The following is a 27,550-nucleotide window of genomic DNA, read 5'->3' as shown; positions in this document are numbered from 1 at the left end:
ATCAGATTTGTTCTTGCAAAGAATGCAGGACTGGCCAAACACCAAAATGTTGCTACATAGAGAAAATAAAACAACCAGAGACAAAACCACAACAGAACTACTTTCATCCCCAACAGAACTGCTTTCATCCCCAAACTGCTGAATAAGTACTGAGATACGACCGAGACACAGGGGAGAGAAAGGGTAAACAGTGGAAGAGAGAGATTTTTTTGACCTTATGTTAACTATTAATCTGAAGCTAGAAATCCTGATTTTATCTGAAAAATCAGAAACAGCTTTCCGCAGTTATTCATTTATTCAACAAATATTTGTTGAGCTCCCATTATGTACCTAGAATCATCCTGGGCACATAAGATACAGTAGCAGACAAAACAAAAATTCCTGCCCTTATGGGACATATATTGGGGGAGGGGGTGTGGCAGAAATGCATATACATATTATACATGTATCATGAGGTTAGATTAGGTGGCTTCTTTTTCTTTCTTTCTTTTTTTTCTTTTTGAGACAGAGTTTCCCTCTATCACCCAAGCTGGAGTGCAGTGGTACAGTCTCGGCTCACTGCACCCTGCTCCTATCGGGCTCAAGCAATTCTTCTGCCTCAGCCTCCCAAGTAGCTGGGATTACAGGCATGTGCCACCATGCCCAGCTAATTTTTATATTTTTAGTAGAGATGAGGTTTTGCCATGTTGGCCAGGCTGGTCTTGAACTCCTGACCTCGAGTGATCCACCCACCTCGGCCTCTCAAAGTGCTGGAATTACAGGCATGAGCCACCACACCCAGCCAAGGTGCTACTTTTTAAACTATGCCATAGTTTAGCCTTCAACTGTACATGCCTTATGGAACCTCCAGTTTAATGCTGCTGTTGATACCCCTATTACATTTTCTAATGAGACCTTCCTCAGCACTTTAAGAATGAAATCTACTTGTATGACTCAAAAGTTGATGTGTCTTACTCAGTGGCAAAGAACAGAATAAGAAATAGATCCAAACATATGGGAATTTAAGACAGTGAAATGATTTCTTACAGAAAGGAGTATTGGGTCCTAAAGTCAATACAGATCAAAGCTGAAATTAATAAAATAGAGAAAAATAGAATAGGATAAATAAAAACCAAAATCAGTTCTTTGGGATGGTGAGTAAAAATGTAAACCCTTTGCAATACTGATAAAAATAAAAGTGAATATATATTATAAAGGATGAGGAAAGAGAAATAATCGCAACTATAAATGATTTTTTTTTTTTTTTTTTTTGAGACAAAGTCTCACTCTGTTGACCAGGCTGGAGTGCAGTGGTGTGATCTCGACTTACTGCAACCTCTGCTTCTCAGGTTCAAGCGATTCTCCTGCCTCAGCCTCCTGAGTAGCCGGGATTACAGGCGTGCGCCACCACGCCCAGCTAATTTTTATATTTTCAGTAGAGACGGGATTTCACCATGTTGGCCACGCTGAACTCCTTACCTCAGGTGATCCGCCTGCCTTGGCCTCCTAAAGTGCTGAGATTACAGAGCGTGAGCCACCGTGCCCGGCCTATAAAAGACACATTTTTAAAAAATGACATGAGAATACATGAAAGTACATTTGTAATACATTTGAAAGTCTAGAAACAATGGCTGATTTTTCAAGATAGATGGAGAGCTTAAGTAGGTTGATTAGCATCAAAGAGATTAAAAGACGATTAAGAGATATCATTTTAAAAGGAAGAGACAATACACAACTGAATTATTTCTAAGCAGTAGAGAACAGATGAGTCCAATGCTGTTTAAGCTATTTTAGTTCATAGGAAAAGATGGAAAACTCCCCATTCATTTTACAAGGCTATGATTTAATGACAGAACCCAGTAGAAATTACATAAAAGAAAACTTTAGATTAGTTTTCTTATGCATACATAAGAAACCATACATAAAATACCAGTAAATAGAATTCAGCAGTGTAGCAAGGACTGATTGGCTATTATGACCAAATAGTTTTTGTTTCAGCAACAAAAGAATAGTTCACTGCTAGAAAAATCTGTCAACAGAATGTACTGCATCAATAAATTAAAGGAGAAAACCATATGATCATATCATTCAGTGCCGAAAAGGCTCTGGGTACAATTCAGTTGTCATTCGTAATAAAAGCTCTTAAGAAGGAACAGGAAAAAAACTACCTAGATATAATAAAGACTCAACATGTTTTTACTGAGCATCCATTATATGGCCAATAATGTTCCAGCAGTTAACAGACAAAACATTTAGAGCCATCTCATTTTTAAAAAAAGAATGAGTTAAATGTTTAGATTGTCAGATGGTAATAGGTGCTATGAAATAAGAAATAAAGCAGGGAATAGGAGGTTGCCAAGAGCTAGGATGTAGGAATTGTCAGGGAAGGACTCATTGGTAAGGTGATATTTGAGTAGAGAACTGTAGGAGAGCAAGTGAACAAAGCAGGCAAAAATTCCAGCCATCATGTATCCTACAGTCTCATGGTGGGGGACAGGGGGGAGACAAAAAAACATAATAAAAACATATAACATATTAGAAGGTTTTAATGGAAAAAAGGAAAAACAGAGGAAAATAAAGGGGACCAGGGATTTTGAAGGTCAGATTATAACATGAAGTTAGTAGTCTCATTGAGAAGGTGATATCTGAGCGAAGTCTCAAAGGAGGTGAGAGAGTTAACGAAGCAGATATACAGGAAAGAGTGCTCCAGGGAGAGAGAAGAGTCACGGTAAAGTAACTATCAAGAGACCGACCACACCTGGCCTAGTCAAGGACCTACAAAGATGTCAATAGGACTGGAATAGAGTGAAGGAGGGAGTGTGTGAAGGTCAGGTTATGTTATGTAGGACCTTGTAGACCACCGTAAGGACTATTTTAAAAATTACCTTAATGAATTTTTATAAGGCAAACACTCTTATAACTGTCACCCATGTTAGAAATAGAACCGTATCAGTCAATCCAGAAGCTTTTTCACGTACCCTATCCCAAACTAAGTCCCCTCCTCTCCTCCCAAATTATCCACTATTCTGACACCTTTAGAAAGCACTTATTCTGCTTCTTTATACTTTTATTACCCAAATGTGCATTTAGACATTGTAGCTTATTCTTACTCATTAAAGATAATTTGACAAGTCTTCTCTTTCTTTTAATTGACAGATTTCCAAATGATCCATTCCTCTCTCTACCATACACTATTTTTTGAAGAACCTAAGCTATTTAGCCTGTAAAGTTATTCACAATGTGAATTTTGCTGATTGGAAAATTGTGCAATTTTGCAATTGAACTGCTGATTATCCAACATGTTCTTCTGAATTCTGTACTTCATGTAAATTGATCGCTGAGTCCAGAGGCTTAATCACACTCAAGGTCTTATTTGGTAAGGCTATGTACATTATATGTGGTTGTCATTTTTCTTGTGGTTTTAGCAGCCATTGATCCTCAGTGCCTAGATTCATCAATTTGTTGGATATTGTAAAATGTTGATATTCTAATTCTGATTTCTTTTCTGTATCTTAGTTGGAACAATTTTATGAAGAGACACATCCTTGCCTCTATTTTTTGGTTGCCCAGGGTTACACCTTTTCATATGGGAAAAGCATAATAAATGCTTGATTCTTTTGCTTTTTTTGGGGCCAGTTTTCAAAATAATGGTTTGGTTCGTTTTCATCTTCCCAAGAGACCAATTTTATATGTTTCTATCTATTGCAATTAGCATTTTTATTGAGTTCAAATTGTTCCTTCTCTGGCCACTAGATGCTTCTACACATTGACTTCTGAGTACTCTTGCTGTGACCTCAGTTGTGTCTGATAGCTTCCTTGCTATCTGGTATGACAAGATCTGGTGTGACAAGATAATACATGCTCAGCTGAGCTCACTGATCAGTCATTTCTTTAAGATGCCCTACTTTCATTTAGTGGAAAATATTTTTTTCAAGACTGTTATCTGACCAGAAGGGATGTTCATTGCTGGGGTAGTCAGTATTCATAAGCCTTTTTCAGTGATCATAGCTAGGGGATGTGTGTGTGTGTGTGTGTGTGTGTGCGCGCGCGCGCGCGCGTGTGCGTGCAATAAAATACTTCATGAATTCATACTGATACTTTCTATTCAAAAGCAGGACTAGCTGGGTGCAATTGCACACGCCCATAGTCCCAACTACTTGGGTGACTGAGGTGGAAGGATTACTTGAGCCCAGGCATTTGAGGCCAGCCTGGGCAACATAACAAGACCCCTCTCAAAAAAACAAAACAACAACAACAGAAGTGGAACTATAGGGTTCTAGATTAAATCTGTATTACCTTTCTTCACACTGAGAATCATTGTTCTGAAGGACACAGGGTATGATAGGATTATCCTATCATATGATTATTCATTTGCTTTCTCAAACATTATACAGTCACCACCATTAAGATTAATGAGAACAGCTAAAGAAGATAATTATTTGCATATGCGCTCTCTCATCTTCTCCTATATTTAAAAAAAATAGTATCTACGTCATCAGAGTACACTTACATACCATGTCACTCTTAACCACTTTTATTTCCATGGATAGCTGTTTACTTAATATCATCCCAGTTCTTTGTCAGTGCCCCGCTAATCATTTTGCTTCTCTGAAGCTAGTTTTCTTTGTCTCCAGGCTGGAATGCAGTGGCGCGATCTCAGCTCACTGCAACCTCTGCCTCCTGGGTTCAAGCGATTCTCCTGCCTCAGCCTCCCGAGTACCTGGAACTATAGGCTCACACCACCATGCCCAGCTAATTTTTTTGTATTTTTAGTAGATACAGGATTTCATCATGTTGGCCAGGATGGTCTTAATCTCCTGACCTTGTGATCTGCTCGCCTCGGTCTCCCAAAGTGCTGGGATTACAGGTGTGAGCCACCACACCTGGCCTGCAGCTCATGTTCTAGTACAGGAGTTGGCAAATTATGATCTGCTACCTGTTTTTGTAAGACCTGTGAGCTAAGAATGGTTTTTTACAAATTTATTTTTTTTAAATTTTATTTGTATATATTTAAGGTATACAACATGGTCTCTTGCTAGAAATATACATAGTGAAATGACTACTACTGTCAGGAAATTAACATGTTTGTCACTAGACATAGTTACCTCTTTTTGTGTAAGAGGATCTAAAAGCTTAGCAAATTTTTTTATACTGTATTCTATTATTTACTATAGTCTCTATGTTGTACGTTAGATCTCTAGACTTATTTTATGTACGTATGTATGTATGTATGTAATTTATTTATTTTTGAGATAGAGTCTCACCGTGTCACCCAGGCTGGAGTACAGTGGCATGACCTCAGCTCACTGCCACCTCTGCCTTCCGGGTTCACGTGATTCTTCTGCCTCAGCCTCCCGAGTAGCTGAGATTACAGCCATATGCCACCACGCTTGGCTAATTTTTTTGTATTTTTAATAGAGACAGGGTTTCACCATGTAGACCAGGCTGGTCTCAAACTCCTGACCTCAGATGATCCGCCTGCCTCAGCCTCCCAAAATGCTGGGATTACAGGTGTGAGCCGCCGTGCCTGGCCTGTTTATTTTATGTAAGTGCAAGTTGGTACCCTTTGACCTACATCTCCCCATTTCCTCCCATTTCTGCCCCTGGTAACCACCATTCTACTCTGCTTTGATGTGTGTTACTTTTTTAGATTCTTTATATAAGTGAGATCATACAGTATTTGTCTTTCTGTGTCTAACTTATTTCACTTAGCATAATGTCCTCTAGGTTTATCCATGTTGTTACAAATGGCAGTATCTCCTTTTTAAAGACTGCGTAATATTTCATTGTGTGAGTGTATGTATTAATCCATATATACGTATATATCTATATCCATATCGTGTATGTATCACCATTTCTTTAGCCATTCATCCCTACATGTTAGGATTTTTTTTTTTTTCATTTTAGGACATTTTTAAAGGGTTGTAAAAATTGTAAAAAGAGAATATACAACAGATTCTTCTTTGGATTATAGAGCCTAAACTATTTGCTATCTAGTCTTTTACAGAAAAAGTTTGCCAGCATACACTCTAGTAGATTCTTCAGAAAGTGTCTGTGGGAACAATATTCTCCGAGTTTGTAATTTTGATAACAGCTGCTCTGTGCCTTTTATACTTTTACACATTATTTTTCCTGGATGTAAGATTCTTGGCTTATTTTTCTTCCATATGTATATCAAATAGATTTTTCAGTTTCTTCTAGGGAAAAAGTATTGATATTCTACAAGAAAAGAAAATTATAAGCCAGTATTTCTGATGAATATAGATGCAAAAATCCTCAACAAAATATTAGGAAACAAAATTCGTCAGCACATTTATAAGAATCATTCACCATAATCAAGTGGGACTTATATTTGGAATACAAAGGTGGTTCAAAATAATGCAAATTAATAAATGTGATATACTGCATTTACAGAATGAAGGACAAAAATCATATGATCATCTCAATAGATGCAGAAAAGGCATTTGACAAAGTTCAGCATCTTTTCATGATAAAAACTCTCAACCAAATTAAATACAGAAGAAGGTATGTCAACACAATAAAGACTGTATCATAAGCCCATAGCTGACATCATCCTCAGTATTGAAAAGTTGAAAGCTTTTCCTGCAAGATCAGGACAGGATGCCCACTCTCACCCCCATTCTTTTTTTTTCTTTTGACATGGTTTCACTCTGTTGCTCAGGTTGGAAGGCAGTAGTGCAATCACAGCTTACTGCAGCCTCCTCCTCCAGGCTCAAGCAATTCTCCCACCTCAGCCTCCCAAGTACCTGGGACTACAGGTACATACCCCCATGTCTGGCTAATTTTTGTGTATTTTATAGAGTTGGGGTTTTGCCATGTTGCCCAGGCTAGTCTCAAACTCCTAGGCTTAAGCAGTCTGTCCACCTTGCCCTCCTAAAGTGCTAGGATTACAGGTGTGAGCCAGTGTGCCTGGCCTCCCTCTCACCACTTCTCTTCAACACAGTACTGGAGTCCTAGCCAGAGCAATTAAGCAAGAGACAGAAATAAAAGGCAGCCACGTCAGAAAGGAAGAAACTAAATGGTCTCTGTTTGTTGATGACATGATCTTACATATAGAAAGTCCTAAAGACTCCACAAAAACTGTTAGAACTAGTTAATGAATTCGGTAAAATTTCAAGTACAAAGTCCACCTTCAAAAATCAGTAGTGTTTTTCTATACACTAACAATGAACTGTCCAGAAAAGAAATCATGAAAACAATCTCATTCACAATAGCTACAAAAAAAATAAAAAGTTTATGAATAAATTTAATCAATGAGGTGAAAGACTTGTACACTAAGAACTATAAAACACTGATGAAAGAAATTAAACACACTAATAAATGGAAAAATATCCTGTATTCATGGATTGGAATATTGTTAAAATGGCCACACTACTAAAAACATCTATAGATTTCAATACAATCCCTATCAAAATTTCAGTGACATTTTCACAGAAATAGAAAAAGCACTTCTAAAATTTATATGGAACTACAAAAAGGCCCACATAGTCAAAGCAATCTTGATAGAAAAGAACAAAGCTGGATGCATCACAGTATTTGACTTCAAAATATACTCTAAAGCTATAGTAATCAGAATAGCATGGTGCTGGCATAAAAACAGACGTATAAACTGATGGAACTGAATAGAGAGCCCCCAGGAATAAAGCCACATATTTATGGTCAGTTGATCTTAAGAGTGCCAAGAATACACAATAGGGAAAGGACAGTTTCTTAAATAATGTTGGGAAAACTGGATATCCACATGAGAAGAATGAAGTTAGACTCTTACCTCACATCATATACAGCCATCAACTCAAAATGGGTCAAAGTTTTATCTTGAAAAAACATTATTTTTTTCTTTTGAGACAGGGTCTCACTCTGTCCCCTAGGTTGGAGTGCAGTGGTGTGATCTTGGCTCACTGCAACCTCCGCCTCCTGGGTTCAAACGATTCTCTCACCTCAGCCTTCTGAGTAGCTGGGACTACAGGTATGTGCCATCACACCCAACTAATTGTTGTTGTTTTCTTTCTTTTTTTTTTTTCTGGTAGAGATAGGGTTTCACCATGTTGGCCAGGCTGGTCTTGAACTCCTGACCTTAAGAGAATCATGTGCCTCGGCCTCCCAAAGTGCTGGGATTACAGGCATGAGCCACCTGCACCTGGCCTCAAAATGGATTAAAGGTTTAAATGTAAAACCTGAAACTGTAAAACTACCAGAAGAAGACATAGGGGAAAAGCTCTATGACATTGGTGTGGGCAATGAATTTTTGGATTTGACCTCAAAAGCATTGGCAACAAAAACAAAAATGGTCATATGGGATTATGTCAAACAAAAAAGCTCTGCACCGTAAAGAAAACTATGAGCAGAGCGAAGAGACAACCTATAGAATAGGATGATATATTTGCAAACCATACATCTGATATAGAGTTAATATGCAAAATATGTAAGGAACTCGATTCGGCAAGAAAACAAATAATCTAAAAAATGGGCAAAGAACCTGAACAGACATTTATCCAAAGAAGACATACAAATGGCCAACAGTTATATGAAAAAAATGCTCAGCATCACTAATCATCAGAGAAATGCAAATTAAAACTACAGTGTACCTCATACATGTTAGAATGGCTATTACAAAAAAGGTAACAAGTGTTGCCAAAGATGTGGAGAAAAGGGAGAACTATACACTGTTGGTGATACTGTCACTTGGTACAGCTGTTATGGAAAACAACATGGAAGTTCCTCAAAAAATTGAAAATGGAACTACCATATGATCCAGCAATCCCACTACCAGGTATGTATCCAAAAGAATTTAAATCAGTATGTGGAAGAGATACCTGCACTCACATGTTCATTACAGCACTATCCCCAAAGCCAAGATATCAATCCAAGTGTCCATTCACAGATGAATGGATAAAGAAAATGTGGCATATATACACAATGGAGTACTATTTAGCCTTTAAAAGGAGGAAATCTTGTCATTTGCGACATCATTAATAAACCTGTAGAACATCATTGTAAGTGAAATAAGCCAGGCATGGAAAGACAAATACTTGGGATCTCATTTCTATGTAGAACCTAAAATAGTCAAATTCATAGAAGCAAGAGTAGAATGGTGGTTACCAGGGCCTGGAGGTTAGAGGAGTGGGGATTAGAGATGTTGGATTAAAGGATATAAAATTTCATTTAGACAGGAAGAATAAGTTCAAGAGATGTATACTGTGGTGACTATAGTTAATAACAATGTATTCTATACTTGAAAATTGCTCAGAGAATAGATTTTATTTTATTTATTTATTTATTTTTTGAGACGGAGTCTCGCTCTGTCGCCCAGGCTGGAATGCAGTGGCCGGATCTCAGCTCACTGCAAGCTCCGCCTCCCGAGTTTACGCCATTCTCCTGCCTCAGCCTCCTGAGTAGCTGGGACTACAGGCGCCAGCCACCTCGCCCGGCTAGCTTTTTTTTTTTTGTATTTTTTAAGTAGAGACAGGGTTTCACCGTGTTAGCCAGGATGGTCTCGAACTCCTGACCTCGTGATCCGCCCGTCTCGGCCTCCCAAAGTGCTGAGATTACAGGCTTGAGCCACCGCGCTGGCCGAGAGAATAGATTTTAAATGTTCTCATGACAAAAAAGTGATTATGTGAGGTAATGCACATGTTAATTAGCTTGATTGAGCCATTTCACCATGTATACATATTTTAAAACATGTTATATATTCAGTTTTTATCAGTTTAAAAAACTAATTTTTTTAAAAGTATTGATGTTGAAAAGTTTCATCTAATTTTCTTCTCCTGTAGGTAATTTGCACACTTTGCTTAGCTACTGAAATTTTTTTTTAAGTACAATAATTTTACTAGAATATGTTTTGTTGGTCATCATAAAACAGATATTCTCAGATACACCTTGTGTTCTGTCAATATATAGGTTAAGAAAACTTTTTTTAAAGAATATTTTCTTAAATTTTGGTTTTTAGTATTTGCTGTGTTCCCTAACTTTGATTTTCTTCTTCGAAGACTCCTATTCTTCATGTTAGACTTTTTTTGCCTGTTAATATTTTTCACTGTCTTTTGAATTGTTTTTTTAAATTTTAAATTTATTTCCTCTATATCTATGTATTTTTTTGAGGCAGAATCTCACTCTGTCTCCCAGGCTGGAGTGCAGTGGTGTGATACCGGCTCACTGCAACCTCTGCTTCCTGGGAGTATAGGCACGTGCCATCATGCCCGGCTAATATTTCCTCTATTTTTAATTATTTTAAATTGGAAAGCTTTTAAATCTTTGAAGGCATTCTATTTCACTTTTAATTTGTTTTAAGATTCTCTAGCATTTATTAACTTGTCTTCCTTCTAGTTTAGTTTATTTCTGTAATGATTTTTCCTTTCATTTCTAAATTCCTGAGCTCTATCACCTTATTTCTAATATGATTTATGTATCATTTTCTCAATGTCTTTTAAAATAGTAAACTACAATTTTAATTTTTGTAGCGTGTCTTTTTTTTATTTATAGGAATGTTCTTCTTCTCTGTTTTCTTTTAACAATTCTTTATGGTATTTGACCAAATACTTTTTTGTCACTCAGTTTTACTGAAAAGCAGTTTTCTCAAGTTTTTGGGAGGAGGAATAGTTCAAGCTGTCTTTATTAATTTCATAGCTCTCCCTCTCCTGTTTTTCAGTTTTGTTCTGGTAAAGCATTAAATAATATGGTGGCTTGCTTTCTGAGACTTCCTGACTCCATACCCTTTGTTCGCTTGTATCTGGGCCTTCTCTTTCCTTTGTCTCTGTCATCATTGTAATAGCCCAATTCTGATTCTCTTCCCAGAAGTTTCTCATTGCTATGCCCTGTCCTGGAAAGTTTTGACTGGTTGGTTTCAATTTCATGTTTCCCATCTTTCTCTGGCCCCTGCCGAACCTACCAGTGTCCCTTGTAGTCACTTTTTGGTTTAATGAAACCCTTCCCAATTTCACCTGGTGTTCTCAAATAGGTCTGCTCTGATTTTTAGAGTTTGGTTTATGGCTGCTTTGGTGTTTCCCATTCTCGGTTTTCAGAAGCGTCGTTGCTTCTTTTTCTTCCACCAAATTAATATTCATTCCATGCGGGGATTGTGGTTACTGTTGGTTGTCTCCACGAACTTGTATTTTGGAGTTTGTGAGCTACTTTGTCATCTAGTTTTGTTGTCCACGGTGTTTTAGTTTTGTTATTGGATTGCTTTGTATGTTTTTAGGGAATGATTTGGTGAGACCAAAACTATTCACAATAGTTTTTTCTATTTGGATGATCTCACCAAATCATCCCCTAAATCTATCCAAATCAGAAAATCTATTCAAATAGGAAAAACTGTTGTGTGATTACTCAGATTCCCTCTTATTTCCAGTGCTTAGACTCTGAGTCTTTGCAGGATTTTGAGCAATGGAGTGACATGACTTGACTGGTGTTTTAAAGACTCTGTCTAGTGATAGACTGAGAATAGACCACAGGGATGTAGAGGAAGAAGCAGGGAGACCTATTAGAAGAATGTTGCAGAAATAGGCTGGGTAGATCACTTGAGGTCAGGAGTTCAAGACCAGCCTGGCCAACATGGCAAAACTCTGTCTCTACTAAAAATACAAAAATTAGCTGGGCGTGGTATTGGGCACCTGTAATCCCAGCTACTCAGGAGGCTGAGGCCGGAGAATTGCTTGAGCCCATGAAGTAGAGGTTGCAGTGTGCTGAGATTGCGCCACTGCACTCCAGCCTGGGCAACAAGAGCAAGACTCTATCTCAAAAAAAAAAAAAAAAAAAGAAATAAAGAGAAAGGGGGGGAGGACATGGGGGGGGGGGGGGGGGGAGGGGTTGCATTGGGGAGTTATACCTGATATAAATGATGAATTGATGGGTGCTGACGAGTTGATGGATGCAGCACACCAACATGGCACATGTATACATATGTAACAAACCTGCACGTTATGCACATGTACCCTAGAACTTAAAGTATAATAAAAAAAAAAAAAAAGAAAGAAATCCAGGTGAGAGATGTTGACTTGGACTAGGTGAGCAGCAGTAGAGTTAATGAGAAGTGGCCAGATTTGCATATATTTTGAGGTATAGTTGTTAAGATTTCCTGATGGATTTGATGTGAAGTATGAGAGAAGGTAGTTGAAAAATAACTCTGGTTGTGTCCTGAGCAATCATAAGAATGGAGCTGCTTATTATTATTATTATTATTATTATTATTATTATTATTATTCTCTAAGTTCTAAGGTATATGTGCATAACATGCAGGTTTGTTACATATGTATACTTGTGCCATGTTGGTGTGCTGCATCCATCAACTAGTCAGCACCCATCAACTCGTCATTTATATCAGGTATAACTCCCAATGCAATCCCTCCCCCCTCCCCATGATAGGCCCCGGTGTGTGATGTTCCTCTTCCCGAGTCCAAGTGATCTCATTGTTCAGTTCCCACCTATGAGTGAGTACGTGTGGTGTTTGGTTTTCTGTTCTTGCAATAGTTTTCTGAGAATGATGATTTCCAGCTGCATCCATGTCCCCACAAAGGACACAAACTCATCCTTTTTTATGGCTGCATAGTATTCCATGGTGTATATGTGCCACATTTTCTTAATCCAGTCTGTCACTGATGGACATTTGGGTTGATTCCAAGTCTTTGCTATTGTGAATAGTGCCGCAATAAACATACGTGTGCATGTGTCTTTATAGCAGCATGATTTATAATCCTTTGGGTATATACCCAGTAATGGGATGGCTGGGTCATATGGTACTTCTAGTTCTAGATCCTTGAGGAATTGCCATACTGTTTTCCATAATGGTTGAACTAGTTTACAATCCCACCAACAGTGTAAAAGTGTCCCTATTTCTCCACATCCTCTCTAGCACCTGTTATTTCCTGACTTTTTAATGATTGCCATTCTAACTGGTGTGAGATGGTATCTCATTGTGGTTTTGATTTGCATTTCTCTGATGGCCAGTGATGATGAGCATTTTTTCATTTGTCTGTTGGCTGTATGAATGTCTTCTTTTGAGAAATGTCTGTTGATATCCTTTGCCCACTTTTTGATGGGGTTGTTTGTTTTTTTCTTGTAAATTTGTTTGAGTTCTTTGTAGGTTCTGGATATTAGCCCTTTGTCAGATGAGTAGATTGCAAAAATTTTCTCCCATTCTGTAGGTTGCCTGTTCACTCTGATGGTAGTTTCTTTTGCTGTGCAGAAGCTCTTTGGTTTAATTAGATCCCATTTGTCAATTTTGGCTTTTGTTGCCGTTGCTTTTGGTGTTTTAGACATGAAGTCCTTGCCCATGCCTATGTCCTGAATGGTATTACCTAGGTTTTCTTCTAGGGTTTTTGTGGTATTAGGTCTAACATTTAAGTCTCTAATCCATCTTGAATTAATTTTTGTATAAGGAGTAAGGAAAGGATCCAGTTTCAGCTTTCTACTTATGGCTAGCCAATTTTCCCAGCACCATTTATTAAATAGGGAATCCTTTCCCCATTTCTTGTTTTTCTCAGTTTTGTCAAAGATCAGATGGCTGTAAATGTGTGGTATTATTTCTGAGGACTCTGTTCTCTTCCATTGGTCTATATCTCTGTTTTGGTACCAGTACCATGCTGTTTTGGTTACCGTAGCCTTGTAGTATAGTTTGAAGTCAGGTAGCGTGAGGCCTCCAGCTTTGTTCTTTTGACTTAGGATTGTCTTGGCAATGCGGGCTCTTTTTTGGTTCCATATGAACTTTAAAGCAGTTTTTTCCAATTCTGTGAAGAAACTCATTGGTAGCTTGATGGGGATGGCATTGAATCTATAAATTACCTTGGGCAGTATGGCCATTTTCACGATATTGATTCTTCCTATCCATGAGCATGGTATGCTCTTCCATTTGTTTGTGTCCTCTTTGATTTCACTGAGCAGTAGTTTGTAGTTCTCCTTGAAGAGGTCCTTTACATCCCTTGTAAGTTGGATTCCTAGGTATTTTATTCTCTTTGAAGTGATTGTGAATGGAAGTTCATTCATGATTTGGCTTTCTGTTTGTCTGTTACCGGTGTGTAAGAATGCTTGTGATTTTTGCACATTAATTTTGTATCCTGAGACTTTGCTAAAGTTTCTTATCAGCTTAAGGAGATTTTGGGCTGAGACAATGGGGTTTTCTAAATATACAATCATGTCATCTGCAAACAGGGACAATTTGACTTCTTCTTTTCCTAACTGAATACCCTTGATTTCTTCCTCTTGCCTGATTGCCCTAGCCAGAACTTCCAACACTATGTTGAATAGGAGTGGTGAGAGAGGGCATCCCTGTCTTGTGCCAGTTTTCAAAGGGAATTTTTCCAGTTTTTGCCCATTCAGTATGATATTGGCTGTGGGTTTGTCATAAATAGCTCTTAATATTTTGAGATATGTTCCATCAATATCTCAAACATTGAGATATGTTTTTAGCATGAAGGGCTGTTGAATTTTGTCAAAGGCCTTTTCCCATCTATTGAGATAATCATGTGGTTTTTGTCTTTGGGTCTGTTTATATGCTAGATTACGTTTATTGATTTGCATATGTTGAACCAGCCTTGCATCCCGGGATGAAGCCCACTTGATCATGGTGGATAAGCTTTTTGATGTGCTGCTGGATGCGGTTTGCCAGTATTTTATTGAGGATTTTTGCATCGATGTTCATCAGGGATATTGGTCTAAAATTCTCTTTTTTTGTTGTGTCTCTGCCAGGCTTTGGTATCAAGATGATGTTGGCCTCATAAAATGAGTTAGGGAGGATTCCCTCTTTTTCTGTTGATTGGAATAGTTTCAGAAGGAATGGTACCAGCTCCTCCTTGTACCTCTGGTAGAATTCAGCTGTGAATCCATCTGGTCCTGGACTTTTTTTGGTTGGTAGGCTATTAATTGTTGCCTCAATTTCAGAGCCTGCTATTGGTCTATTCAGGGATTCAGCTTCTTCCTGGTTTAGTCTTGGGAGAGTGTAAGTGTCCAGGAAATTATCCATTTCTTCTAGATTTTCTAGTTGATTTGCGTAGAGGTGTTTATAGTATTCTCTGATGGTAGTTTGTATTTCTGTGGAGTTGCTTTTAACTGAGATTAGGAGACTGAGGCTGCCGTGCAGTTAGGGTAGACTTTGGGGTGACATTAAGAGTTCAGTTTGGACTATGTTGAGCTTGAGATAGTTATTAGACTTCTGAGTGAAGATACTCTTTGTGATTCTGTGAGTCCCATGATAACATGAGGTAAAAAAAGAAAGACATTGTTTATCATAAAACATTGGAAAATATGGAAAAGTTAGATAAGAAAATAAAATCATGCTTCAATGTAAACATTCTGATATGATTCTAAAACATACATATAACATGCATATAGAACACATTGCTTTTTTCTTTCCAACTTTTAGGTTCAGGGAGTACATGCACAGGTTTGCTAGAGGTAAATTATCTGTCACAGAGGTTTGGTATACAAATTGTTTCATCACCCAGGTAATAAGCATAGTACTCTGTGGGTAGTTTTTCGATCCTCATCTTCCTCCCACCCTTCACCCTTAAGTAGACCCCAGTGTCTGATGTTCCCTCCTTTGTGTCTATGTGTACTCAGTGCTTAGCTAGCACCTATAAGTGAGAACATGCAGTATTTGGTTTTCTTTTCCTGTATTAATTTGCTTAGAATAATGGCCTCCGACTCCATCCATGTTGCTGCAAAGGACACGACTTCATTTTTTTTTTTATAGCTGTGTAGTATTCCATAGTGTATATCTACCACATTTTCATCATCCAGTCCACTGTTGTGGGCATTTAGGTTTATTCCATGTCTTAGCTATTGTGAACAGTGCTGCGTTGAACATACAGTTACATGTGTCTTTGTAGTAGAACGATTTATATTCCTGTGGGTATATACCCAATAAGGGGGTTACTGGGTCTAATGGTAGTTCAAGTTCTTTGAGAAATCTCCAAACTGCTCTCCAGAGTGGCTAAACTAATTTACATTCACACCAGCAATATATAAGCCTGCTCTTTTCTTTTTTTGTTTTGTTTTGTTTTAAAACTAAAGCTTATTCCGGCCAATTTACTCTACTGTTTTGTAATAACTGCTCTTAGATCAGAAACGGTCTTTGTTTTAAACCTTCCTATCAATATCAAACACAATGATGTTGGGGTAAGAGAGGCCTTTTCTCTAAAGGAAAATACAATACTTATTCTATATAATTCTAGAGGGCCCAGAGATGTGGAAATAATGTATTTGTAAGAATTATATTAAATAATCTTTATTTGATAAATAGTACCTTACAATCCTAATGCTATCCATCAAACTTCAGTAAGAGCAATTTCAGCATCAAGTAATGAACAGTAGTTAAACTAACAAGAGATCAATCAAAAGGGCTTTAAATGGAGCAGCGCCAGCTGATGTGCTGCCAAGGCTGTGGGCATTCAGGACTCTGCTACAGGGAAAACAGAATCAAACTGGCAGGTGCTCTGGACGCAAGCCCTCACATTGTGACCTGCCTCCCTCCTGGGGGCCTGGTGGCCCACAGTCCCCTTGGCACTTCTCAGCCCCTGTGGGCTGCAGACGGAAATCCAGGCACCAATGGACAGCTTGGGAAAGGCTGGAACTTGACCTCACAGTCAGCTGGCTTCTGCCTATTGTGGTCGTTTTCTTTCCAGAGCACCTAGAGCACTCACACAGTGGACACGGCAGTCATCCAGCCTTCTAGGGCTGTTTTCTCATAGAAGAGGATCTTCCTCTAAACATTGGAAGTGTCTTTCTCCAATTCCTGGACCAGATCTTGGGCCATCTTCTTGTAGGTCATGGGTCTGTCACACACAGTTCAAGTTTTTGTGGCTATTGTGAATGGGATTGTGTTTTCATTTAACTCTCAGTTTGGGTATTGTTGATGTATGGAAATGCTATTGATTTTTGTACAATGATTTTGTATCCTGAAACTTTGCTGAGGTTGTTTATCAGATCTAGGAGCTTTTGGGCAGAGACTGTGGGGTTTTCTAGGTATAAAGTCATATCGTGTGCAAATATGGAAGATAGTTGACTTCCACTCTTCCTGGATGCATTTAGTTATTTTTCTTACTACTCTAAGACTTCCAGTACTGCGTTGACTAGGAGTGGTGAGAGAGGGCATCCTGTCTTGTTCTGGTTCTCAATGGGAATACTTCCAGTATGGTATGCTTCCAGCAGCACATCAGCTAGTGCTGCTCCCTTTAAAGCCCTTTTTGTTGATCTCTTGTTAGTTTAGCTACTGTTCATTACTTGATGCTGAAATTGCTCTTATTGAAATTTGATAGGTAGCATTAGGATTGTAAGGTACTAGTTATCAAATAAAGATTGTTTAATATAATTCTTACAAATACATTATTCCACATCTGTGGGCCCTCCAGAACGTTCAGCATGTTCTGGATGTTGGCTGTGGGTTTGTCATAGGTATCACTTATTATTTTGAGGTATGTTCCTTTGATGCCTAGTTTGTTGAGGGTTTTTAACATGAACGGATGCTGAATTTTATTGAAAGCATTTTCTGTGTCTTTTGAGCTGATCATGTAGTTTTTGTCTGTAGTTCTGTTTATGTGATGAATCGCATTTATTGGTTTGCGTATGTTGAACCAACCTTGCATCCTAGGGATAAAGCCTACTTGATTGTGGTAGATTAGCTTTTTGATGCACTTCTAGTTTCTGTTTCTTAGTATTTTGTTGAGGATTTTTACATCTACATTCATCAGGGATATTGGCCTGAAGTTTTCTTTTTTTGTTGTTTCTCTACTAGGTTTTGGTATCAGAATGATGCTGACCTCATAGAATAAGTTGGCAAGGAGTCGCTTCTCCTGAATTTTTGGGAATAGCTTCAGTAGGTTTGGTACGAGGTCTTCTTTATACATCTGATATAATTTGGTTATGAATCCCTCTGGTTTAGGGCTTTTTCTGGTGGGTAGGTTTTTTAGAACTAATTCAGTTTAGGAACTCATTATTGGTCTGTAGAACACATTTTCACAAAATTGAATTTCTATTGTATATACATTTTAAAATCTTCTTTCACAAGATGTGACCTGAGCATTATCTAATAGTGAAAGTCTTTGAAAACATAGTTTTAAATGGTATTTCATTACATGCTTTACTGTAATAAACCTAACCACTTGGATTATGTACTCTTTCACTCTTTCCTTTTTGCATGTCTGTTCCATCCCCTATGCTTTAATCTGGAGGATTTGGTTTCTTGTAGTAGTTGCTGGGTATCATAATTCAGACCTGTGGTTTGGCAGTCAGCCTGGCTGTAGTGTTTAACTGAGTCTCGTGGAAAATCCATGCTTAAAATGAATGTCGTGGAGGATTATATTCACCTCAGTCATTCAAGACTTTGGCATAGACCCCATTCCTTGAGGAGGAGTTGCTGCCACTGTGACTGCCACAGAGAGAAGGAAGCCTGGGCACTTGGGACTGGGAGAACTTGCAGAGTCACAGATATCTTGTCTCAGTGTACATGGGCTGTGTGTGTTGAAATGTACCAGTCTGTGAGGCACTGTGTTTTGAGGTCCCAGTAAGCTAAAGGTAGGTAGAATGGTATCTAGTTCATTCCCTAGTATGCTTTAGATCTAAGTGTTGGTTAATTCCGGAAGGATTGAAGGAGTAGGGGAGATTTAATGAGCTCCATGCAGTCTGCAGGTTATTATCGAGAAAAGAAAATCAGGCTGTCAGTTCCAGGCCCATTCCTCTATAATCACTGTATCCTTTTGAACGAAAGTTGGCACACTTTTTCTGTAAAGGGCCAGATATTTTTAGCTTTGCAGGCCATATGATTTCTGTTGTAAGCATTGAGCTCTTCTGTTACAGAGCAAAAGCAGCCATAGGCAGTACAGGAACAAATGGCCATGGCTATGTTCTAGTAAAACTTTATTTACATAACAGGCAGCAGGCCAGATTGGAGCAATAGTTGTCAACTCCTTTGAAAATGTTTTGGAAACTGTGTCTCTGTCTGTTAGTGGTCATTATCCCCAGTCTCTTAGGATCAGAGTTTTTCTTAGATTACAAAGCTGGATCATACAGACCTGACTTCCAGGTCTGCGTTCTCTCCACTACACTCTGCTGCCTCTTAGAAAAACATAAACTAAATAACTAGAACCCATGGAAAGAGGGAAAAGCCAAGCCCAGAGAGCTGACGTGGGACTAAGAGACAACTGTGAGAGTTTCAATGTGGAATGTTTGTGTGGCTCCCCAACCAGACCGTGACCTCCTTGAAGATTGGGACTGCGTTGTATCTTGTTCTCATTTTCTATTTTATTTTAAAGATCTATCCTTTGAGTTGAACGAATGTGTTTCTTGAACCAGATAAGTGCAACACTGAGTAAACTCTTGTTTCTTTTCTCCCTTCCATCCTCCCAACTTAGTAGCTTCAGTACATTCTTAGCTCTCCTCACTTGCTGTTCTCTAAACATACCAGGTGGCTGGGCACAGTGGCTCACGCCTGTAGTCCCAGCACTTTGGGAAGCCGAGGTGGACAGATCACCGGAGGTCAGGAGTTCAAGACCAGCCTGACCAACATGGCGAAACCACACTAAAAATACAAGAATTAGCTGGGTATGGTGGCGTGCACCTGTAATCCCAGCTACTTGGGAGGCTGAGGCAGGAGAATCACTTGAACCCAGAAGGCAGAGGTTACAGTGTGCTGAGATTGCGCCACTGCACTCCAGCCTGGGCGAGAGAGCGAGAGTCTATCTCAAAAGAACAAAACAAAACAAAACAAAAAACAAACACCAGGTTCTCTCATGAATGTGAATAGTGATGTGGTCCTTCTGTCAGGAAGACATCACCTGAGACCACACACACAGAAAGCCTATTTTTCCTTAGGATACAGTCCTACATCAGGGTTGACAAAGTTTTTTTGTAAGGGTTAGATAGTAAATATTTTAGGTTTTGCAAGCCATATGGTCTCTTCCTCAGCTACTCAACTCTGCCGTTGTAGTACAAGAGCAGCCATAGACAATCTATACATGAATGAGTATGGCTGTGTTCCAGTAAACTTTACTTATGGATATTGAATTCGAATTTCACGTGATTTTCATGTGTAATGAAATGTGATTGTTTTTATTTAAAACAAAACATTAAAAATGTAAAAGCCATTTTTTTCTTGAAGGCCAGACAAAAACAGGCAATGTGAACCAATTTAATTTAATGTGTGACTCATAGATGCTAACCCTTGCCTTAGCTGCTTAGTAACTTGCCCTAGTCATGTGTTACCCCATGAAAAGAATGGCCTACTTCTGTCATATTGTCTCTAACCTCTGTCACTTCATTTATGATGCTGTGTATTAGTCATGTGTACCCTTTGTCTCTCTTGCTGGATTCTGAGCATCTTGAGAGGCAGGGCATGGCCTAGTCAGTCATCTTTGTATCCTTAGTATCAAACCTTAGACTTGACGTGGCACATAGTGGTTATTTAAGAAGTGACTGTTGAATTTGAATTTTATGCTTGATATATGTAAAATGTCATTTCTGCTGATCTTAAAGAGAAACACTTGACTGATATGCATAGGTTTCCCATGTTCTTCCCCTTGAGAGGCCATAGTTAACTGCATTTGCTGCTAGCGGCTCTTGTAAACTCAGTGGTTATATAGCAAAGCCTTTCCAAAGTCTTTTATTTTAGAGCTCTTTTTCAGACAAGAAATGATTATACTTTTTCTTCAACTCATTTATTCAATCATAATGATAAATATGGCTTTCACTATTCTGATGAACCAGAGCTATCATCAGTGTGAAATAATAATAGCCATTGTTTAGTGAACATCTATACTGTATTCCAGTTGATTAGAATTTTTTCTCTAGATTTTTGGTGACCTTCTGATTACTGTTAATTTACATGTTTTTTTTATTTTTCTCTACATGTCAAACAAAAAGCAACAACATAAAAAACCCACATGTTTTTTCTTCATACTGTCTATATTATTGAATGACAGACAAACATCTGTCCTTCAAGTCAAATATGAATTAATCATAGACTCCTTTCTCTTCTTCTTCACCCCGCCATATCTAATTGACCACTGTCTTACCTTTTTTTTTTTTTTTAAGATGGAGTCTTACTCTGTTGCCCAGGCTGGAGTGCAGTGGTGTGATCTCAGTTCATTGCAAGCTCCATCTCCCAGGTTCAAGCGACTCTCCTGCCTCAGCCTCCCAAGTAGCTGAGATTACAGACATGCACCACCACACCTGGCTAATTTTCGTATTTTTGGTAGAGATGGGATTTCGCCATGTTGGCCAGGCTGGTCTCAGTCTCCTGACCTCAGATGATCCACCCACTTCGGTCTCCCAGTGTCTTCGTAGTTTTAAAAATTATCTTTGGAATTTGTCTTATCTCTATTTCTAATTCATTTAATCTACTTGAAGCCTTAATCATTTATTTTCTTCTAATATGTTGAGCATCTATACCGATTTTCCTGATCCCACTTGCCTCATTCTCCAATTATTCTTCCCATAGTTATCAGCACTGAATGCTAATACTAGTACTTTGTTCATATTAGTTGTTATTAAAACTCTTCGGCTGGGTGCAGTGGCTCACGCCTGTAATCCCAGCACTTTGGGAGGCCGAGGTAGACGGATCAAGAGGTCAGGAGATCGAGACCATCCTGGCTAACACAATGAAACCCCTTCTTTACTAAAAATACAAAAAATTAGCCGAGTGTGGTGGTGGGCACCTGTAGTCCAGCTACTCGGAAGGCTGAGGCAGGAGAGTGGTGTGAACCCGGGAGGCGGAGCTTGCAGTGAGCCGATACCGCGCCACTGCACTCCAGCCTGGGCGACAGAGCCAGACTCTGTCTCAAAAAAACAAAATAAAACAAAAAAAAACACTCTTCATTTATTCCTTATTATCTTCAAGGTAAGCCCAGCTTCCCAGTCATGACATACAGGACTCTCTGTGTGACCCCAATACTTAACACAGATGTGTTTCAGATTTCAGAATTTTTTGGATTTTAGAAAAGTAATATGGTTTATGCAATACACATATGACATCCTCTGCTCATTTCTGAACACTTATGGGAGTGAATGGCAGGTGCTTTTAATAATTACGCTGGGGTAAATTATGCTAGGTGTAAACTGGACCTGTCTTGGGCAAACCAGGATGTTCTTTACACAGGTTAAGAATGTCAAGCAAAGAGCATTAGGGACGAAGCAATACAAGGAGAACAGATAGAGAGAAGGGAGCAGTGGGTTAATTGGAGTCCTGGAGAAATATTTGAAAAGGGAGAAAGGAACATGGCTCTTGAGGCAGGGGGGAAACCTGGAGCAGGTAGCCTCACGAATCCCAGGGAAGAGGAATTGTTTTTCTGTTATTTTAGAAGCAGAGCCCCTTTAGGAGACTCCTCAGCAGATAATAGTTATTCAGTGAGAGGTCATATTCCTAATTAAAAGGGCCTTTACCTTTTCTTAGAATACTATGTTTGAATGACTTTTTATGTATGAGGATATAAAAGTCTCTTTTAGGCATTTCTGTTTTATAGTCATTGGCCAAAATCTAATTCAGATCCAACTTAAATCCAAATGTCATTTCATGCTATGTTTTATCCTGAGGTTGCTAGTTATTTAGTCAAATATAGTGAGTATAATCACTACAGGCTTAGAGTAAATTTCCATGTCAAGAGGTAGAACATGGCTGGGCGCGGTGGCTCAAGCCTGTAATCCCAGCACTTTGGGAGGCCGAGACAGGCAGATCACAAGGTCAGAAGATCGAGACCATCCTGGCTAACATGGTGAAACCCCGTCTCTACTAAAAAATACAAAAAAACTAGCCAGGCGAGGTGGCGGGCGCCTGTAGTCCCAGCTACTCGGGAGGCTGAGGCAGGAGAGTGGCGTAAAAAACCTGGGAGGCGGAGCTTGCAGTGAGCTGAGATCCGGCCACTGCAGTCCAGCCTGGGCGACAGAGCGAGACTCCATCTCAAAAAAAAAAAAAAAAGAGGTAGAACACATTTATTCTGGAATATTGAATCCTGTAATATTGAAAATCAAAAACAGCCCTTTTTTTTTCTTCTGTAGAAAATAAGATTTTTTAAGGAAGTCAGCAGGAAAATAGAACAAGTGAATATTTTACATTCTTAGTGGTTTATGGTTGGCCATTTTCCCCCAACATTTTGTTATGAAAAGTTAAAATGTACAGAAGAATTGAAAGTCTTATGCAAACCAGCTAGATTCTTTCATTAACATGTTGCTGTATTTCCTTTATCACTGTCCATCTATTTTACCATCTGTTTGTCCCTCTTTCCATCCATCCGTCTATCTTTTTTTTTGGTAAGCATTTCAAGTAAGTTGACTGGCAATTTTTCTAAGCAGCCGTATCTTTATTTTGTTACTGTTTTTTCCTGGATGTTGTAATTACAGTGTCAAGATATTTAATGCAGATGTTTCAGCTAACCCTTTTTCCTATTTCTAGAAATCTGAGATTGCCAATAATCTCTGACAATCTTAAATTATTTTTTAATTCTGGTAAATAGTGTCAGACCTGATTAGAGCCCTCTTTTTCAATTGTTTTGTAATCCAGACAATTAAAACCATTAGTCATTAAAACATAATTTATAGTGGTTTTAAAGCATGACTTTCTAAATTTTAAATCAACATTTATTCATATTACGTTGTTTTCAGAGTGGAGAGATCTACAGACCAAGTCATCAAGCCGGTCAATGTAGCAGCTCTATCCAAATGGGTTGGGAAGATACCGCCAGATGTTCTACAAGACATGGCAGTGATTGCTCCTATGCTTGCCAAACTTGGATATGACCCATATGCCAACCCACCTAACTATGGAAAACCTGATCCCAAAATTCTTGAAAACACTCGAAGGGTAAGTGAGATTTTTTAAAGCAACTGAGAAAACTAGATTTGGAATTTGGGATCTGAATACTTTTTTTCTTATTTTATTTCTTGCTATTTAATGATCAGAAAATATTTTGAATTAGACAAATTTGGGCCCAGCAGCCTGGCACGATGGCTCACGCCTGTAATCCCAGCACTTTGGAGGCCAAGGTGGGTGGATCACAAGGTCAGGAGATTGAGACCATCCTGGCTACCACGGTGAAACCCCGTCTCTACTAAATACACAAAAGATTAGCCAGGCGTGGTGGCAGGTGCCTATAGTCCCGTCTACTCAGGAGGCTGAGGCAGGAGAATGGCGTGAACCCGGGAGGCGGAACTTGCAGTGAGCAGAGATCATGCCACTGCACCCCAGCCTGGGTGACAGAGCGAGACTCCATCTCAAAAAGAAAAAGGAAAAAAAAAGAAAAATTTGGGCCCAGCATAGGGCTGACACCTGTAGTTTTAGCACTTTGGAAGGCCAAGGTGGGAGTGAGCCCAGGATTTCAAGACTAGCCTGGACAACATAGTGACACCCCATCTCTACAAAAAATATAAAAATTAGCCAGGCATGGTCGCATATGACTCTAGTCCCAGCTACCTGGGAGGCTGAGGTGGGAGGATTGCTTGAGCCTGAGAGGTCAAGGCTACAGTGAGCTGAGACTATGCCACTGCACTGTAGCCTGGGTGACAGAGCAAGACCCTGTCTCAAAAAAAGAAAAAAGAATGAAGAAAAATTCTATTTGTAGAATACTTTCTTATCAGAAGTCTTCCACTGCATTTTAAGGATAACTGGCTCATTGGGGATACTCCTTAGGGTATTTTGCTCAGTTTCTAGGAGTAAAACTCACTGTTGGGAGATTTATTCTCAGCCAATTACTGCAGATCTGCATAAATACTATAATTATTAGTGACCTTACTTCTGATTTCTTTCTTTCTGTAAATCTAATAGTCACTTTACTTTAAACCTTTGTTTAGATGAGCCATAATTTTTGGATACCTAAAGGCTAAACACTGGTTACACTAGAAAAATTATTAAACACTCGTCTTCTGATTAAGAGAAAGTTGCTATTAAAGTGACATTACAGTTTTTATTTTAATAAGTTATGCTCACGTCTTTACAAAATATTGTTTCAGAAAGTGCTGAAAACTCCGAGCTAATTAGATTGTATAGCCTACCAGTTGAGTCTATTTTAAATCAGACCTTATATATTCTTTTCTTTATTGCAGTAAGATCTGTTTAACATAAAATTTACCACTCTAACATGTTTAAAGTGCACAATTCAGTGGCATTAAATACATTCACATTGTTGTGCAACTGTCACCACCATCCATCTCCAGAACATTTTTTGTCTTCCCAAACTGAAATTCTGTACCTGTACTCTTCATTCCTTAGCCCCTGTCAACGGCAGTTTTTTGTGTCACTTACATATATTTTTTGAAACTACATTTCAAATAAGACAACCGTGTTAGCATAAGTTCACTGATAGGCTATTTGATTCCAAGGTGAAAATTCCTTGGCTTTGTCTGGTATTCTCTTTTATATCAATGTCCTTCCCTCCCTACAACCATATGCCATATCATCTCTTTATTCTGTCTTTTGATAACTTTAATTGACAAATTTATGCCACATTTATTTCATTAATTTCTATGTGAATTCCTTTCTCTTAGGTATTACTTTTATTTCCCTTTTTCAGTTCATCATTAGCAGCTATATGGGAAGAGCTGCCTTCTTATAAACCATCACATATGAGGGCAAATTAAAAAAATAATCACTATCCTCTTTATGCTTTTCATATGTATATAAATATTTCCATTATAAAAATATAATCATTATATGAAACTTACAAAATTAAAAGGATAAGAGAATAAAAATCACCTGTAATGTTGCCACCTAGATACATACACATATTATTCTTTTTTAAATTTTCTTATTTATTTACACATATTTTCTTAATATTTTGATGTATTTTCTCTCCTCTGCATTATGTTAAACAAAGGTAAGATTACATATATCATCTTACCTTTATATACACACAGTTTTGTATCCAACCCTTTTAATATTCATGAGCAATTTCCCATTGTGTGCATGCTTTTTAAACATAATTTTTGTAGTTTTATACCTTCATAGAAGCCACCTTAAATTTTTTCTGAAACACACTAGTAAATGAATGAATAAATCAACAAACAAAATACATTTCCCTAGTAGATGTTCTATAATTGATTTTACCATTTTGTTGTTTACAGTTTTCTCTTTGACAGATTGTGCTACAGTGAACATCTTTGCACATGAGACTCAATTTTAGGATTTTTTTTTTTTAAGGTAGGACCAATAAAAGTGGAATTAAACCAGGGTAAAGTGTCTGAGATTTTTAAAAGGTGTTTGATATCTATTGATATTAAAAACAACAACAACAACAAAAACCTTTGGGCTGGCCACAGTGGCTCACACCTGTAATCCCAGAATTTTGGGAGGCTGAGGTGGGTGGATCGCTTGAGCTCAGGAGTTCAAACCCACCTGGACAACGTGGCAAAATCCCATCTCTACAAAAAATACCAAAGTTAGCCAGGTATGGTGGCACATGCCTGTGGTTTCACCTGCTTGGGAGGCTGAGGTGAGAGGATTGCTTGAGCCTGGGATTTTGAGTTTACAGTGAGCTGAGATTGTGCCACTGCATTCCAGCCTGGGTGATGGAGCGAGACCCTGTCTCAAGAAAACAAAAACGAAAAACAAACAAAAAACCTTTGAACTACCAGCACAATTGAGGTAATTTATTTTAGATTTTTCTTGGTTTTAATAGATTTCATTGATTAATGTAATTGAACATTTTTCAATTATTAGCTATATGTATATATTCTTCTATGAACTATCTTTTAAGTTTTTCCTTTATTTATTTGAGACAGAATTTTGCTCTGTTGGCACAATCTTGGCTTACTGCAGCCTCTGTCTCCTGGGTTCAAGTGATGATTCTCTTGTCTCAGATGGAATTATAGACACACGCTACCAAGCCTGGCTAGTTTTTAGTTTTAGTAAAGATAGGGTTTAGTCGTGTTGGCCTGGCTGATCTCAAACACCTGACCTCAAGTGATCTACCTGCCTTGGCCTCCCAAAGTGCTGGGGTTACAGGCGTGAGCCACTCTTTCTTTCTTTCTTTCTTTTTTTTTTTTTTGAAACAGGGTCTTGTTCTTTCGCCCAGGCTGGAGTGCAGTGGCGCTATCTCGGCTCACTGCAAGCTCTACCTCCCAGGTTCACGCCATTCTCCTGCCTCAGCCTTCCAAGTAGCTGGGACTACAGGCGCCCGCCACTACGCCTGGCTAATTTTTTTATGTTTTCATTAAGAGATGGGGTTTCACTGTGTTAGCCAGGATGGTCTCAATCTCCTGACTTCATGATCCACCCACCTCGGCCTCCCAAAGTGCTGGGATTACAGGCGTGAGCCACCGTGCCCAGCCAGCATGAGCCACTCCTTAAAGTGTTACATGTATTAAAGTTTTGTGAGCTCTTTGTAGTTGGTAATTCTAGCTTTCTCCTTTGCACAATAGTGAAAGGCTTTTTTTTTTATTACCAAGATACATGTACAGTGCTATTTTGTAGGTTCTCAGGCAGTAGACATTATAGTTTTCTTTCTTTTTTTTTTTTTTGAGACAGAGTGTCCCTGGGTCGCCCAGGCTGGAGTGCAGTGGCGCAATCTCGGCTCACTGCAAGCTCCACCTCCCGGGTTCACACCATTCTCCCGCCTCAGCCTCCGAGTAGCTGGGACTACAG

The 27,550-nt window shown here is 38.7% G+C and overlaps 1 protein-coding gene across 1 annotated transcript in view; it reads left to right on the top strand.

Annotated features, from left to right (window-relative positions):
- Positions 1-27,550, top strand: part of LOC113219650 (protein-tyrosine sulfotransferase 1) — a 133,191-nt gene that overhangs the window by 47,315 nt on the left and 58,326 nt on the right. The window contains exon 3 of the mRNA XM_026446718.1: positions 23,578-23,776. Within this exon, the coding sequence (XP_026302503.1) occupies positions 23,578-23,776 (199 nt within the window). The remainder of the gene's footprint in view (positions 1-23,577; positions 23,777-27,550) is intronic.

The sequence above is a fragment of the Piliocolobus tephrosceles genome, unplaced genomic scaffold (genome assembly GCF_002776525.5).
Source record: "Piliocolobus tephrosceles isolate RC106 unplaced genomic scaffold, ASM277652v3 unscaffolded_74, whole genome shotgun sequence".
NCBI lineage: Eukaryota > Metazoa > Chordata > Mammalia > Primates > Cercopithecidae > Piliocolobus > Piliocolobus tephrosceles.
This window is presented reverse-complemented; position numbering and strand designations above follow the sequence as displayed.